Below are 17,731 nucleotides of genomic sequence, written 5' to 3' on the forward strand. Positions count from 1 at the left end.
TGTAATCTTTACTACTTCTTGGGCTTGGGTGTGGGACTAAGCTAAGACCTATTTCAATGAGTAAGGATGTCATACTGGGCATTCTGTATGTACATGTTTTGGTCTTATAGCTAAAGCCACATCGCATTGTTATGGAGTTTTGCTGCATTTTTTAAAGATGTTGGAAGTCTTTGATTTTACTATACTTAAACCAAAGGAAATTGAAGTTTTTTGAGTTCTGGAAGAAACTTTTTAAAATTTGGAAAGATTTTATTAATTTCTTAGTTTCTGGGTGTTTTCAGCAGTTTTAAATGTTGCAAGTGTTTGCTTTATCATGTTTGTTTTTGACATTCAGCTAAATTTCCTAAAGAACATCCTTTTGAATGGCAAGTGTCAGCTGTGCTGTTGTTCCATCCTGTCCTTATTACTATTCAGTATCATTATTAAAACTGCTGGTAGCTTTTAGCCCTGAGCTAACCATATTGGTTTAAGCAGTTTGTCTAAGTTGAAGTTGTGTGGAAATTGAATCCCTGTCCCCTGTGTTCTTTACTAAGTGCCACTGAGGCTTGACTCCACAAGCTCATAGGCTGCTGCTTGTGTGGCTCAGGGCACGGGTAGTGGGTGCAGCAGACAGCGATGTAGGTTCTGGCCGGCAGCTGTGCTCACCACTATACCAGCAATGCCTCCCGCGGCTGTGAGTTCTGGATTCAGACTTTGGCTGTCGCTCTTAAAGCCACATGAGTCTGCGTGGATTGCTTCACCTCACTGGACTTACTCTCCCATCCTGATATCACAGGGGATACCAGGACCCACCTTGTGGTAATTAGGGCACAAAATATATAAAGCCTTCATGTGGAGCTGGGCACTAGGGATTGGCTGTCGATGTTGATAACAGTCATTAAAATGATTTGACGGAATCCCTGCCTTTGGTAGATGACTAACCCGACTGACAATCCCTTGCCCTTTCGCTTCAACTTTCTGGGGCGAATGGGATCAGGCATAAAGGGCAGCTCCTGAACTGAGGTGCTCTTGTGAGTGACAATACAATTAAGCCCCGCCCTCTGGTGTGCCGGAGGAATCAGTCATTTTACAGGGATTTTCTCACTAGTTCAGGGCTGATGCTCTTTAAGCACTAGAAGTTTTAATATTTTAACCCTTTTCATTGAAAATAGTGCTAAATTATGCTTAAATCCATTTGGTGTTGCTATATAAAAATCCCTGAGGCTGGGTCCTTTATAAAGAGGTTATTCTAGTGGCCTGAGGGTCCAGGCAGCATGGTGCCAGAGTTCTGGCAATGGCCCCTGGCTGTGTCACATCCTGGAGGTGACAGGGAAAGGAAACTGCTGCGTGCAAAGGTGGCACGGCACGTGTGTGAACAAAGGAGCAGGAGGGGGCTGGGCTTGCTTGTTTACAGTGGCCCCTTCTCCTGGGAACTTGGTCTACTCCCAGGAGACAGTATTAATCCACTCAGGAGGGTCCAGGCCCTATGACCTCAATACCTTTCAGTAGGTCCCACTTCTTAAAGGTCCCAGGTCCCATCACCTCAATACCACCATACTGGGTCCCAAGTTTTTAGCACATGAACCTTTGGGGTAAACCACATCCAAACTGTAGCATCCTCTAGGCGTCTGTATGTTTCAAACTAGGTGTTTCATTTTTGTATTATTTCCTGTGGCTGCCATAACACATTGCCACAAACTGGGTGGCTTAAAACAAGACAAATTTATTCTCTCTCAGTCCTGGAAGTCGGAAGTCTAAAGTCAAGGTGTCAGCAGGGTTTGTCCCTTCTGGAAGCTCTGAAGGACAATCCATTCTTGTGACTGTCAGCTGTCCTTGGCTTGTGGCCGCATCACTCCATCTTCACCTGCTCCCTTGTGTTTCTAACCCTTCTATTCTTTTATAAGGATGCTGTTGGATTTAGAGCCTACCCTAATCCAGGATGACTCCATGTGGAGATCCCTAAATTAATTGTATCAGCAAACACTTTTTCCAAACAAGGTCACTTTCACAGCTTCTGGAGAACATGCATTTTTTTTGGGGGGGGGGGCAGCACTATTCAACTCACTGCAGTCTTCAAACAAACGGGACGTGCACTGGTGTCTGTGCACCATGTTTGCAATAATGCTGCTTCCCTGGTAATGGTGATATGCAGTGTCTTTTCTTGAGCAGCTGTCCCCTTAGCACATCTCCAGAGAGAAACAAGGAGGCAAACAGAGGCCACAGGAGCAGCCTCGGTCATGGAGGCCTAGAGCTGCTCAGAGGCCAGGGGTGGGAGAGTTTGCCAGGGGTCTAAGGCCAAAGTGGGACACTCATGCCCCATCTTGGGACCTGCCTGTGCTGGGTGGGGCTGCAAAACAGACTCTACCTCCCCCTCCCGTAGCGGATCACTGTGGTGTGAGAGGCCTGGCCTTGCACACCCCAGGGATGGGCAATGACCAAGTGGAGGGCATGAAAGTGCTGCTCGGCTTCTCTGGGAAGTGCAGATTGAGACGGCAGGAGGGATCAGCCCTGGGAACCTTCCTGCACAGCACCGCCTCCAGACTAGATGTGACCTGGAGACTCACCTGTTCCAACTGCCCTTAAGTGAGACTTCCTGCCCCCGAAGTCCAGACATGCATGAGCCACAGGAGAGACCCTGTTGACTCCAGCGCTGCTCCCTTCTAGGGGCAGAGCTGACATCTCTCCTGTTTGAGGAGAAGGGAGAAATTGGTGAGGCTTTATTGTAGCACCTGCTGTGCTCAAAGGCAGCTGTGAGGGCCAGGACCGATGGGTCGACGCCGGGAAGCACCTGCATCTCCTGTTGTCTCATGTTCCGCTCACTTCCACTTGCTCTCTCTTGCCTGTGCCCTTTATGGAGAGGTGGTAGGAGGCACAAGCAGCTACCGAGCCTCCAGAGCAGCATCTCAGGTGCTTTAGCCTGCTTCCTAGAAAGCCACCTTTCCTGTCACTTTTGACGTAGCTTCTTGTGCATTCTCGAGCCAGCTTGGTGGCAATCATGTTTCCCTTGCACCCTTTGATGATGCTGAGATGAAAGGAGGATACGCCGCGTGGCAGTAGCTTTTTTGCTAAGGTGTTTGGGGAAGAGCTTGCTTCAAACCCTAAAACCTCTTCCGTGCAAGATGACATTTCTGCATGCTTAATACGAGACCAGATATTTTTCACGTTCCTTGAACAGATTTCCTGACAAAAGCAACACTAAAGACTGTGTCTTTAATGGTGAAATGTGATTGAGTGTCTTCTGTAGAATGGAATTTTCTCATAAAAATGATCGAAATGGCTTGTAATATTTTAAACAGTTCTCTGCACCATTCTTCAGGCACGTGGTGAATAACCAGACTTTTGTGGGCCAGCTGGGATTGTAACAATTTTAAATGTAGACACTTTGAATGCATTTTTTTGTACAATGTCACCTTATGAAGTTAATATTGGAATGCTTCCTGTTGACAAGCAGAATGCATTTTCTTATACAATGTCACCTTATAAACTAATTTATAAACAGCTCATGTTTGTAAGATGGGGGTAGCTTTTTAAGTTTTTAATTTTTAATGCTTTCAGTTTTTTCTCTGATATACTCATATTTATATTTGTACTTGTTTATGTAAGGCAACGTTGGGATTTCTTATGATTTTGAAATCTGTTTGGTGAGCAGATTCTGGTTCTTTGTGGAGGGAAAGCAGAATTTGCATCAGGTACATCAAGTGGGTGGCTTGTCTGTTTTGAAAGATTTAAAAAGAGTAAGACTAGGAGCAATGGTATGGCTGCTGCCATGGCTAGTGGTGACAGCCTGTTCCTTGCATAGGAGGATAACCTTTGACCTTGTCTTCTTTCCAAGATATGAACGGTTACAGAAAACGTGCTCCATAGCTCTGGTTGGCAAATACACTAAGCTCAGGGATTGCTATGCCTCTGTGTTCAAAGCCCTGGAGCATTCAGCCTTGGCCATCAACCACAAGCTGAATCTGATGGTGAGTCCCAGGTGCTCTGCTGGATAATGTAGTCATTCGCTCGAATAGCTCATGTGCCAAAGAGGCACGTTGTGCTGCGGGTGTCTGAGACCACCCCTAGAATTGCTGATTCATTAGGAAGACCTGCGGGGCTCAGCAGATAGTCACACTTATGGCTAAGATTTATTCTAGCCAGAGATTACAAAGCTAAATTAGGAAAGGGAAAAGTTGCCTGGGGTGAAGTCTGGGGAAACCTGTGTGCTTCCAAGAGTAGCCCCCTAGCGAAGTCCCCTGGCTTCAGCATCATCCCTTTGGCGAGGAGTATTGGTAATATGGGTAAAGTGCTGCCTGCCACGGACGCTCTTTGGAGACTCAGCACCCAGCGATTTCACCTGGACTGGTTACGTGAGTATCCTAGCCATAGCATGCACCAAAATCCCAGACTTCCCGAAGGAAAGTGGTGCTCAAGCACAGGTCATGTGGGCTTGCACAGACACTGTAGGCACAGTGAGCCCCTCTACTCAGTTCTTGGAATGGTAGGGAACTTTTTGAAATTCAAGTTTCCAAATGTCAGCCAGCGGCCAATCTTGTAAGCAGACCTTGCCAAGGACAGCAGTCAGGACTTCTGTGTTAACCTTTGTGGCACTCAGATTTAAGGCACATTTCTGAAATTAGGTTTTGTGTATCTGGGTAAGTTATACTGTGCTTCATGCTCATTTAAGTGCATAGTATTTGCCTAACAAGAAAATAATAGAACAGTTTTCTCTTTAGTATTAAAATAGAATCCAGATTTTTATTTCTAGAAATAATTTTATTTCTGTATTTGAAAGAAACGCACACGCATGCAGGGAGAGAAAGAGAGAGAGAGATATCTCATCTGCTGGTTTGCTCCCCAAATACCTGCAATTGGTGAGACTGGGCCAGGCTGAAGCCGGGGGGCCAAGAACTCAATCCGATGTGGGCAGCAGGGATCCAAATGCTTGAACCATAACCTGTGGCTTCCCTGGGTGCACATTAGCAGGAAGCTGGAATCAGAAGCAGAGCTGCGCCTCAAACCCAGCACTCTGCTGTGGAATGCAGGAGTCCCAAGTGATGGCATAGCCAATGTGCCATACACCCACCCCAGAATCCAGGTTTTTAAAATGCTGAACAGCTGGCCTTTCGTATTCATGGGTTCTACATCTGAGGTTTCAACTGATTGCAATTTTTTTCTTGTCTTTATTTCCTAAGCAATAGAGTGTAGAAACTATTTACATAGCACTTACGTTGGATTAAGTATTGTAAGTCATCTAGAGATGATTTAAAGTGTTCAGAAGGAAGCAGGTATTCACCTCAGTAGTTGAGATGCCAGCTAAGACACCCGTGTCCCACACTGGTGTGCCTGACTTCCATTCCCAGTTCCATCTTTTGACTCCAGCTTCCTGTAAATTCAGACCTTCATGGCTTAAGTAGTTGGGTTCCTGCCACCCACGTGGGAGACCTGGATTGAGTTTCCAGCACTCAGCTTCAGTCCCAGCCCGGCTCCAGCTGTTGTGGACATTTGGGGAGTGAGCCAGTGGATGGGTGCGCTCTCTGTCTCTCCGCATCTCAGAAACAAAAGTACAGAAGAATGTGCAGTCTATTCCAAGTGGTTTCAAATGTAAACTCTGTGTCGTGAAATCTCAGCCTCATCCTTTTCTTGTTTTAAAAGATTTATCTATTAATTTGAAAGGTAGAGTTACAGAGAGACAGAGACAGAAATAGAGATCTTCCATCCACTGGTTCACTCCCCAAGTGGCTGTAATGACCAGAGCCAAACAAGGCTGAAGCCAAGAGCCAGGAGACAGAGACCCAAGCACTCAGGCCATTAGCAGGGAGCTGGATCCAACGTGGAACATCCGGCACATGCCTATATGAAATGCCGGCATGACAGGCGGCAGCTTTACCTGCTACACCACAATGCTGCCCCCAAGATTTAGCTTCTTTTTTGTTGCCTTTCCAGTTTTCTTTTTCTTTTTAAATTTTATTTAAGTTATACAAGTTTCATGTATTTCATATATATAGATTTAGGAACATAGAAATACTTACCCTACCCTTCCTCCCACCCACACTCCAACCCTTCCTGCTCCTCCCTCACATTCTCACTCCTGATTTTTACGAAGATCTATTTTCAGTTTATTTAATGATCATATAGTTAACCATACACTAAGTAAAAGAGTCCAACAAATAGTATGAAGGAAAAAAACAAACCCACACTGTTCCTCAGTGGAAGGCACAAGGGCTGTAAACAATCATCCAATCTCAAAATGTCCATTTCACTCCAATACTTTACATTTCAGGTACTCTATTGGTTACCTTGGATCAGGAAAAACATGATGTCTGTCTTTTTGGAACTGGCTTATTTCACTAAGTATAATGGGTTCCAGTTATGTCCATCTAGTTGCAAGACAGGATTTCATTTTTTTTTTTTACAGCTGAGTAGTACTCCATAGTGTATATATACCATAGTTTCTTTTTCCAGTCAACCATTGATGGAAGATTTAGCTTCTTTAACAGTTTTATTTATTTATTTAATTTGAAAAACAGATACACATACATCACTTCCTCCTTTTCCCCTCCCCCACTGTGCCACACACACAGAAAGCTCTACCATCTGCTGGGTTCATTCCCCAGATGCGCACAACAGCAGCTAGAGGTGAACTAGACTGAAGCCAGAAGCCTAGAAATTAATCTGCATCTCCCACGTGCATGGCAGGGACCCAACCACTTAAGCCATCAACTTTGCTACCCAGGATGCGCATTAGCAGGAAGCTGGAATAGGGAGCAGAGCCAGGACTCAAACACAGGCAGTCTGTCATGGGATGCGGGCATCCTACGCAACCTCTTAACTGTGTGCCAAGTGCCTCTCCTGGGGGCTTAGCTTCTTGCCTATCATATTCCTAGAGATCTTTCCTGATGCCCCTCCTTTTCTTTCCTGCAGTGTTGTGCTAGAAAGTAGATATGGCTCTGAGCTACTTCCACGGCATTCTCTTCTTTGCCCATCATAGCTACACTATTATGTGGGTGCCTGTTTATTGTGATTTTTCCATAATCTTCCTGAATAAGAGCTACAAAATAGGGATTGTATTTTTCTATCCCGCGGAAGCTTTGCATAATTATTATTTGAATGAACGTGTCATAGTGTTAGATGGTGCTACTATTTCTGAGTGTATATTTTTCTTAACTGCCCCTTTAATCTATTGACTGTTTTTTAGTACATAGACTCCCTCGACCTGGAGCAGATCACCAAAACGGAAGACCCAGTGAAATTCCATGAAGCTTGGCAGAAGCTGTGCAAAGCTGAGTGAGTACTAGGGACTGTCCACAGCACTTAGGACAATGCCTGTGTGCTTGTTTCCATAATTATTCCCACTTGGACCAATTACTAATTGTCATGCATTTTGAAAGGTAGTTTGGAGGACTTGTGGATTTTGCAGGTAGTTGAGCCACATTCATACTGCATTGCTTGAAATGTGCATGTCAACATTGGTGGTATGTGCAGTGGAGATAGTTTTATCCGGGGAAGATGGGGAAGTGTGTTCATTCTACTGAAAGATGCGGATAGCGATTACCCATACCAAGTGAAAGTACAAGAATGACAACCTTCCTCTCTTGATTGTATTTTCTTTTACATGTGTTTTGATTCTAGGCTTTATTTTTAAAGGGACTGATAGAACTCTTGGGGGCAGCGTTGTATTGTAAGGGTCATGACCCAGCTGGTTTTTCTCTTGAACTCTTCTAGTTTTTTCAACTGGGAGTGTTGCCTAGGGTCTTCTAGCCAGAAATTTTCATTACTTCTCCTTAGTTAGCAATTGAAATCTGAGGCTGATTTTGCCACTTTAACTCTTTCTGATGAAGTAAGAGAACGTAACATTTTTATAACAGTGCTTTGGAAAGAGGCCCTAACCTATTTTTATTCGGATTCTTCTCCCAGTGGCTTTCTTAACAGAATTGAGTTTCCCAGTAACTATGCTCAGATGCCACAGAAAATATACACCAAGGTCAGGTTTGTGCATTTGTCACAACTTTTTCAAAACAGAGAATTTCAAGAAGTCCAAGATGTGAAACTGTGTAATCAGTTCTAAAAATACATCGGAAGCTTTGGATTTGGGATCAGTAACTGTGAAAAAAAAGTTTTACAGATGACAATAATGGATGATCAAATCTACGCTTGTCTTGTGTTGATTTCAGTGGTATTCTTGTGCCCGGGGGCTTCGGAATCAGAGGAACATTGGGAAAACTCCAGGCAATTTCTTGGGCAAGGGCAAAGAAGATTCCTTTTCTGGGTAAAACACATGTTTCTTGATATTAGCTATAAGAGATAAAACTTTGAACTGTTTCTTATTATGAGAGTATGAACTCAGATTTGAAACTTCAGCCACCAAATAGTCTGTTACAGGTATCAGCAAACTATATCCTGCAGGCCAAATATGGCGGACATCCTGTTTTTGTAAATAAAGTTTTATTGGGACACACACCAATTTGTTTATGTGGAGTCTTCAAAAAGTTAAAGGAAAATGCATATCATGAAAAGAACTGCATGGATTTCATTTTTTTTTCACCAAACTGAACTTATCTTTTAATTCCATTTCCCGTGAAGTTTTAGAAGTATGCTTCTATTGTCTATGACTAGTCCTATGGTGTAACAGTAAAGGAGACCCTATGGCTTGCAAAGCTTAGAATGTGAGCTTTTACAGAAAAATTGTGTCTTCCTCGGAGAGCTTGCCACTGATCTGGCAAGTTCTGGGTAGTAAGAGGCTGGGAGAGGTCTCTGCCTGCACCTGCTCTTAACCTGCTCCGATTCCATTCCCAACTTACCACTTCAAGCGAAGAACCATTCAAGAGACTGCCACAGTTGGCTTTCTGATCAGAAAAAAAAATGTTTCAGTTGAAATGTATAGTTCATTCTAGGAAAGATAATGCAAAAAGACCACCCAGTGTCACAGGAGTAGCTCCATGAAAAGTTGGTAGAATGTGGGCTTTTGAAAGCTTTCGTCCAAATTGCAGAGTGTGGCTTCTGTAGCAGTGAAAGCAGCTGGAGTGGGACTTGAGGTGGACAGGCAGGCCTGCAGCTGAGAGTTAGCAGGAGCGGCCGTGCGGAGAGCCAAGCTTCGCACTGGGCTTTGCACAGATTGCTGGGTTTATGAACCGAGTGGGTAAGCTTTGCTGCCTTTTACTGTCAGTGGACTTTATTTTCCCCACTGCCTGCTCTTTGATTGGCCTCCTAGACTCTGTCCTTTTGGGACCCATACCCAAAAGCCAAGAGTAACTTCCTTGATACATTGTTTTGTTTTACTGGTCTGAGCCCATCTAGGTCACTGTTTTGTTTTGCCTAAACCTCATACAGTTTTCACTGTATAGAATCCTTTGCAAGTCTTTAGCATTCTCACTCTCCCTTTATTAGATTTATTTTCTTTACTTGAAAGGCAGAATAACAGAGAGAGATTTTCCATATGCTGGTTCACTCCTCAAATGGCTGCAATGGCCAGAGATGGGTAAGGCTGAAGCTAGGAGCCTGGAGCTCCATCCAGGTCTCCCATGTGGGTGGCAGGGCCCAAGCACTTGACCTGTCATCCACTGCTTTTCCAGATGCATTAGCAGGGAGCTGGATCGGAAGTGGAGCAGCTGGGACTTGAACTGGTGCTCATGGAATGCTGTTGTCACAGGCGGCAGCTTAACCCCCTGAGCCACAGTGCTGGCTCTTTCAGTTCCATTTTGTGTCTCCTTTCCTGCTGTCCCCCACAGTCAAGCCATGATGGAGGTGCCAGCCTTCCTGGCTTTTTTCCTGCAGTGAAGTCCATGGGGCTGTTCTGTGGATTAGCAGCAGGATGTTCTTTTTTTTTTTTTTTTTTTTTTAAAGATTTTATTTATTTGGAAGGCAGAGTTACAGAGAGGCAGAGGCAGAAGACATAAGAGAGAGGTCTTCCATCCACTGGCTCACTCCTCAGATGGCTATAATGGCTGGAGCTGTGCCGATCCGAAGCCAGGAGCTTCTTCCGGGTCTGCCATGTGGGTGCAGGGGCCCAAGCACTTGGGCCATCTTCCACTGCTTTCCCAGGCCATAGCAGAGAACTGGATTGGAAGTGGAGCAGCTGGGACATGAACCAATGCCCACATGGGATGCTGGCACTGTAGGCAGCAGCCTTACCTGCTACAGCACAGTGGCGGCCCAGCAGGATGCTCTTTAGATGCTAGCCCCCTAGCCAGCCCAAGACTGCCCTCAGGCCAAGGCCACACTTTGGCAGTGCAATCACCTTGAGAAGGAGTGTAAAGTCTCAGCCCAAGAAGAATCCCTCTTAGGTTGGGTAAGAAACTCCCTGCAGGAAGCAAGGGCCCTGGGACAGCCCTGCAGCCCACACCTTTGCCTCGATGTAGGGGCAGATCTGGGTGGCTGCAGATCTGCCTGTTGGACCCTTGCTGCTCTCTGCCAGGGACCCACCGTCTCAGTGCCAAGGGGACAGCAGAGCGCACCACTTAGGCCGAGCCTTGCTCTCTGGGACTTGTATTCCAGGCAGAGGAGACAGACAGCAAACAAGGGAGCAGAAAATATGAATAAACACAAAATGTGTTCATTTGCTTTGTTTCTCTGTTTTTGAAAATAGGAATTTGCCTTGGGATGCAACTAGCAGTGATAGAGTTTGCAAGGAACTGCCTTAACTTGAAAGGTAAGAGCGAGGTTCGCTAATACTCGTGTGGTAAAAGAAAAACCTACAGTTCAGCTATTTTTCAGAAGTATTGGTGAGCTACTCACTCTTGTCTTAATCTTCAGATGCTGACTCCACAGAATTTGAACCAAATGCCGCTGTTCCTCTGGTAAGTAAGTGACTTGTTTGTTTTTCTGGGTCCAGTCATTGACATTTTGTTTCTGGCTCTTACTTATACTCATATTAAGCTATTGTTGTTGTTGTTGTTGTTGTTATTTTAAAAATTTATTTATTTGCTTGAAAGGCTGAACTACAGAGAGGGAGATGGGGACACACACACACACACACACACACCCTAAGAGAGTGAAATCGTCTATTTGCTACTTACTCACCAAATAGCTGCAGTGGCCAGGGCTGGGCCAGGCTGAAACCTGGAGCTCCATCTGGGTCTCCCATGTGGGTACAGGAGGCAGGAGTCCAAGCGCTTGGGCCATTTTCTGCTGCTTTCTCAGGTCCATTAGCAGGGAGCTGGATTGGAAGTGGAGCAACTGGTACTTTAACCAGCCCTCTTATGGGATGCTGGTGCTACAGATGGTGGCTTAACCCACTGCACCACAACACTGGCCTCTATTGTTATTTTTTTCTTACAGCATCAAAACAATTTGAATTGTATATGGATTTATTATCATCATTAGTTTTACATGAAACGGCTTTGTTCTCAGTGTTCCATCTTGTCAGCTGTGCCTTGAAGACAGACACAATCCTGGACTGATTTCTCTTCACAGCAGCTTTCAAGCTTAATGTTTAGGAAAGGATTAAATTGACTGTGACAACAATTTATAACAGCTAATATAAATAAATGAGCTGTCCTCTCTTTAGACTTGTCCCCAGTCCGTCTATTTTCCACATTGGTGGTCATCTATCTTTCTAAAACACAAGTGGCAATCACTTTGCTGCTGGTTCTCATCTTCCACCAATTCCTTTTCCCTTAACATCTTTAGTCCAGGATTCTTGGCTGGGCCCCCAGGCCATTGTGTTGTGTCACCTGCTGCTTTCTTAATTCATCCCATGGCGTCTCAATTCCTCCCATGCTTTGCATTTTGTGTTTGGATGACCTGATGTTGCCTGAGAATTCTCACACCTGAGGTGTTCCCCATATTTACAGTCTCCCTGCCTGCACCCCAGAATCTTAATGAAACAAGTGAAGAATTTAATTAAATACAATAGCAACTTGGTTACAAGCAACTATTCAGTTCTTCCTGGGAAGCCTTTCCTGACCTCTTTTCATTCCCTGCCTCTGCCTTCTGCTCACATGGATGTGATTGGCCTTCCATCTGCCTGGTCTCCAGCCCCCCCTGCTTGCCCAGCTGTGTAGTTGTGGCCAAGCACCCACCTCGAACAAGCATACATCTCACACTTGTGATTTTTTTAAAAAACATTTTCATTACTCCAAAAAGAAGACCCACACCCTTTAGCTGACACTCCCAAGCCCCCTATGCCCCCAGCCCCAGGAACCATTAATCTGTTCTTTGTCTATAGATTTGGATATTCTCATCATTTCATATAATTGGAATCAAACAATTTGTGGCCCTTTGTGGCTTTTACTTAGTGTTATGTTCTCTAGGTCTGTGTATATTGCACAATGTATCAGTTCTTCATTTCTTTTTATGGCTGATTAGTGTTCCCTTGGAAGGACATAGCACATTTTATTTATCCATTGACCCATTGATAGATATTTGGGCTGTTTCCGTTATGAGCAATGCTGCTATCAACATTCAAGTACAAGTTTTTGTGTGGACACATGTTTTCACTTCATTTAGCAGTGGAAGTGCTGGATTATATGCTAATTCTAACCTTTTGAGGAATTTCCAGCCTGTTTCCAAAGTGGCTACCACATTTAACCTTCCCACCAGTAATGTATTAGGGGCCCAATTTTTCCACACCCTTGTGAACACTTGTTATTGTCTTTTTTATTATAGCCATCTTAGGTGATGTGAAGTAGTATCTCATTGGCTTGGATTTGCATTTCCCTGATGGCTAAGGATGTTGAGTATCTTTTCTTGTGTTTGTGGCCACTATATGTCTCCTTTGAAAAAAATGCCTTTTCACAACCTTTGTTCATTTGTATTTCATTTGTATTTTTTTTTAGTTTTAAAAATTATTTTTTATTTGAAAGGCAGAGAGAGAGAGAGAGAGAGAGAGCGCACGTGTGCAAGAAGCAGGTCCTGTTATACTCTTACAGGGGTAGGAAAGTGGGAGCAGCAAATCCGTTAGGGTGGAAGTGGAGCTGACACTTGGGATTGGGGCTTTGCTCACCTGGCTTCTAGCAGTGGCAAAGGGGGCCAGAGCCTAGGATGGTGTCCGGAGCATAGATCCTGCCATAGATAAGGCTGCACCATTTTGCTAGCATTGTCTCTGTGTGTAGCACATCCTTAAGCATCTTTTGTAGGGCTGGACGAGTGATGACAAATTCTATCAATTTCTGTTTGTTATGGAAGGTTTTTATTTCACTTTCATTCATAAATCAGAGCTTTGCAGGGTACGGTATTCTGAGTTGACAATTTTTTTCTCCTAAGACTTAGAGTATATCTCGCCATTCTCTCCTAGCCTGTAGGGTTTCTAATGAGAAGTCAGCTGTGAGTCTAATTGGAAATCCTCTGAAAATAATCTGGCATTTCTCTTGTGTACATTTTAGAATCTTTATATTTTATTGTGGAGAGTTTGACTACAGTGTGTCATGGTGAAGATCTTTTCTGGTCATGTCTATTATGAGTTCTGTGTGCTTTTTGTACTTGGATATCCATTTCTTTCTACAAATTAAGAAAGTTTTCTGTAATTATTTTACTAAAAAGGACTTCTAACCCATTCTCTCTTTCCATGCCTTCAGGAACTCCCAAGACCCGTATGTTGGTTTGTTTGATAGTATCCCATAGATCTCCAACAATGTCTTTTAGTTTTCTAATTGTTTTCTAATTTCTTCTTCTTCTTCTTCTTTTTTTTTTTTTTGGTCTGACTAAAATTTCCAGAGATTTGTCTTCTAACTTGGATATTCTTTCTTCTGCTTCACTGAGTCTATTGTTAAGGCTTTCCACTGCATTTTTTGTTTGCTCTAGTAAATTCTTCATTTCCAATATTTTGTTTTTATTTCTCTTTAAGATTTCAATTTCATGGGAGAAATTTTCTTTTATGTCATGTATGGATTTCATTAGTTTGTGGATTTGCATATGATTACTTCTGTTTCTGGCAATTCTTCAGTCTCTTTATCTTCACATTCTAGTATTGAAGTGTTGTATTGGATGTGTCATGTTGTCTTCCTTATTCATTTTTTCTTGAATGGCTGTGTTTATTGGCATTTGTGGAGATACTTGTTTTTTTTTTCCCCTGTGATGGCTTTTATCTTTGGACTATGCCTTTGTGGATTACTGGAATGTCTGCTCTTTCAGTGGGTGTGGTCAGGGAGCTCTGTTCAGTGCTCCAGGGTGAGGGGAGTGTCTAAGGTGAAACCCAAGTTAGGCGTGGTAAATCAATCAATCTCCCTCCCTCTCCCTCTCTCTTCCTCTCTCTCTCTCTCTCTCCCTCCCTCTCCCTCCCTCCCTCTTCCTCTCTCTCTCCCTCCCCCTCCCCTCCCCTCCATCTTCCCTCCCCCTCCCCCTTTCCCTCTCCCTCTCCCTCTTCTTCTCTGTTTTTCCTCGGAAAGGCGGTTTGTTCAGCTCTGTTGGCATAGTCCCATACTCTCCTCCTCTCCTAAAAGTTCTCCCAGCCAGACTCAGGCATCTCCTTTCAGCTGGGTGTGTGGAAACGAGCTGACGCAGCTGTTATGTATGTCCAAAATAACACCCACCCCCTCTCAGCTAGTTAGAGGATGTTGGTGCTGGGTGGTTGGGGAGAGAGAAACATGGTCCCTTTTTTCTCGTCTAGGTTGGCAGGTACACTGTCCCCCACAGGGCTCCAAGCCAGAGTCACACCAGGCTCCTCCCATGGCTTTATCACCAGTGCCTTGGGCTGCTGCAGTCTGGTCTCACCTCACTTTCCTAAGCTGGTGCTGAGGTCCTGAGTTGTATGCATCCACACCCTCCACATAGATCTACAGTGTCCTAATTTGCATGGAGTTTCCTTTGCCATGTTATCCCTAACTCTTTCCTGAAATTGCACTCTCTCCACTTTTTAATAAAATTTTTATTGTCTTTTTTTAAACTTCACAGTTCTTTTTTTTAATTTTTATTTATTTGAAAGAGTTACAGAGAGAGGTAGAGACAGAGAGAGGTCTTCCATCCACTGGTTCACTCCCCAGATGGCCGTGACGGCTGGAGCTGTGCCGATCTGAAGCCAGGACCCAGGAGCTTCTTCTGCACGTGGGTGCAGGGGCCCAAGGACTTGGGCCATCTTCCACTGCTATGCCAGGCCATAGCAGAGAGAAGGATTGGAAGAGGAGCAGCTGGGACTCGAACTGGTGCCCATATGGGATACTGGCACTGCAGGTCAGGGATTTCACCTGCTGTGCCACCGCGCCAGCCCCTCCACTTTTTTTTTTTTTAACTATCCTCCTCTAGACTAGGGCAGTGAGCGCCCTCCCTATTCCGCCATCTTCTCATTGTTAAAATGTAAGTAACCTGTGTGTCTGTTCATAGCCCCCCTCCTTAGATGAATGGTAGCATACTCTGCACATTTTTTTCCTGCCTTGCTTTTTCCACTTAACACCATATGCTGGAGATTACCCCATGGAAGGATCTAGAAATATCCTTCACTCCTTTTTATAGCTTGCAATTCAACCATAATGAACCATAAGTTCCCAGCCAGATGGTACTTTTAAGTCATGCTCAGAAGGCCTAGGACCAGTGAAGAGTTTCTGATGAGGCTTTAATATAAACATATTTCCTTACTAATAACTGAAGTGGCTATGCCAGGAAAATGTGGATTTTCTTTTCTAAGATATACTTTGGGATAAGAAGTGACTTTACCAGTAGGTGCCACTGTTAGATCGTGCTGGCAAGCTAATTCTTTCATGCTTATTCTTTTTTTAAATGTTTGCTTTTTTATTTTCATCTACTTGAAAGGCAGAGGTGTGGGGAGGAGGAGACAGAGAAAGACACGCACATGTAAACACAGACACACAGAGACAGATCTCTTCCATCCCTTGGTTCATTCCTCCAAATGGCCGCAACAACCAGGGCTGGGCCAGGCTGAGACCAGGGGTTCGGAACTCCATGCGGATTCCCCCTGTGGATGCAGCAGCCCAAGCACTTGGGCCATCTTCCATTACCTTTCCAGACACATTGGCAGAAAGCTGGATTGGAAGCAGAATAGCCAGAACTTGAATGAGCACTCTGCTATCCCATGTGGCAGCTTAACCCTCTGCACCACAATGCCCACCTCTGAGGACTGTTTACTGTGTGTGTGTGTGTGTGTGTGTGTACGCGCGCATGCGCACACACACATGCGTTTTAAAAAATTTATACGTGGGGTAAAAAAAATAAGCCCTGTAGAAAGGTATACAACTACCTGTCATTTGCCACCACTTCGCCTCAGTTCCCTTCTCCAGAGACAACTAGCTCTCTTTATCCATTTCTTTTGTTACTGTCTAGAGATACTGTGTGTGTGTTTGCATGCCTACCTACTCACACATTTTGGGATATAAACCACATATGGTAGCATGCTTGAGACACTGTTCCCACCTTGCTTTTTGTACAGAGCATTCCACATCAGTACACAGGGTCTTCCATATACTTGCCCTGTTGTCTGCTATATGGATGCACCATTATTTGTTTAACCACCCTCGTATTTAGGTTGTACCCATTATTTTGCTACTTTAAATCATGCTGCCAATTAGTATCATGTACATATGTTCTCGTACCCACTCTTAAGCACATCTATAGGATAAATTTCTACAAGGGGAATTGCTAAGCCAGAGGATATGTGCATTTTACATTTTGATGGCTTTTACACATGTGAGTGAGATGAGAACAATAAAACCTAATTGCTATTGAACATCTTTATGGCCTGCAATCAGTTTGTTGGAGAAAAATAGCCATAAGAGTCAGCATTTGTGTTGATGGTGAGAAGTCTTATTAGAGGAAAAGATGAAGGTGATGGCATTGTCAGGCAGCAAACACCAGGAAGCCTGGGATCACTGTGCTTGAGCAAGTAACAATTACTCAGTGCGTGCTGGGCACTCCGGCCCCTCTAGTTAAAAAGTAACCAAGTTGGATACCAGGAACCTCCTCCAGTAGGGTGTATTAGCTGCTCATATTTGTTTTGTGGGCCATCATGGCCTTCTTTGGGGATGCATTAGCATTCTGTTTGCTTATGAAATCAATAGAGATGTTAGTATCCGGAACAGATCTAAGTGGGGGTGTCTCTTACATACATAAAAGGAGAAATTGATTTTTCTCTTAGGGTTAAAGTAGACTCTTTATGAGGTTCAGAGTACTCAGGAGACAGTGAATAAAATTTATTTTATTGTGTCATTTCTCTGCTTAATCCACAAGGTGTAATAGGTGGCTCTGGGACTTGGCACAGTCTTCCAGGTTTCTACAAGCAGCTCTGTTTTTTTGTCCTGCTTCAAAGTAGTCTCAGCTTCTTTGTAGACAATGTTTATCAGGAACACAGCTGTAGCTGACTTATAGTCTCACCCTGTATCAATCACATGGCATCTGCAGACATCCTTGACCTTGAAGTTGGCTTGCCTATCTCTGGTTCACCTGGAGTGTGGTTCACATTATCGTGGACTTTATATGTAAAACATGTTTGACTTTTGAGGCATATATAGGAATGATGACCTCAGTCTAATCTCCAGGCAGGTGGATCTGTTTAATGTCCAGCCTTTCTTTTGTTTTCTTGAAGAAGAAATCTGAATTTCCATAAGATAGGACACCCTGAAAACAGAATCCATGTTCCACCTCCAAAACACATCAACACACATGCATCCTTGGATGGTGGTGCTGGTAAGGAAAAGTGAGAAATCTGAAGAATTTTAACAAGGTGCAAATGGATACTTGAGGTCACAATATTTGACATTATTTCAATTTTGGTTATTTACCCTAGGTGTGACTTCATTTATACCTTTTTCATCCAGGAATTTTTCTTTTTTTTTTTTTTAGAAAAAACATTTTTTTATTTGAAAGAGTTACAGAGAGGCAGAGGCAGAGA

The 17,731-nt window shown here is 43.9% G+C and overlaps 1 protein-coding gene across 3 annotated transcripts in view; it reads left to right on the forward strand.

Moving 5' to 3' along the window:
- CTPS2 (CTP synthase 2) overlaps window positions 1–17,731 on the forward strand; it is a 125,886-nt gene that overhangs the window by 36,177 nt on the left and 71,978 nt on the right. For 2 of the 3 annotated variants that reach the window (XM_062183898.1, XM_062183896.1), the window contains exons 9-13: window positions 3,812–3,944; window positions 7,157–7,245; window positions 8,133–8,227; window positions 10,544–10,606; window positions 10,711–10,754. In XM_062183898.1, coding sequence (XP_062039882.1) covers window positions 3,812–3,944; window positions 7,157–7,245; window positions 8,133–8,227; window positions 10,544–10,606; window positions 10,711–10,754 — 424 coding nt within the window. The remainder of the gene's footprint in view (window positions 1–3,811; window positions 3,945–7,156; window positions 7,246–8,132; window positions 8,228–10,543; window positions 10,607–10,710; window positions 10,755–17,731) is intronic. The other variant, XM_062183899.1, reaches the window with a different exon arrangement.

This window comes from Lepus europaeus, chromosome X (assembly GCF_033115175.1).
Source record: "Lepus europaeus isolate LE1 chromosome X, mLepTim1.pri, whole genome shotgun sequence".
In the NCBI taxonomy this organism is placed as follows: Eukaryota; Metazoa; Chordata; class Mammalia; order Lagomorpha; family Leporidae; genus Lepus; species Lepus europaeus.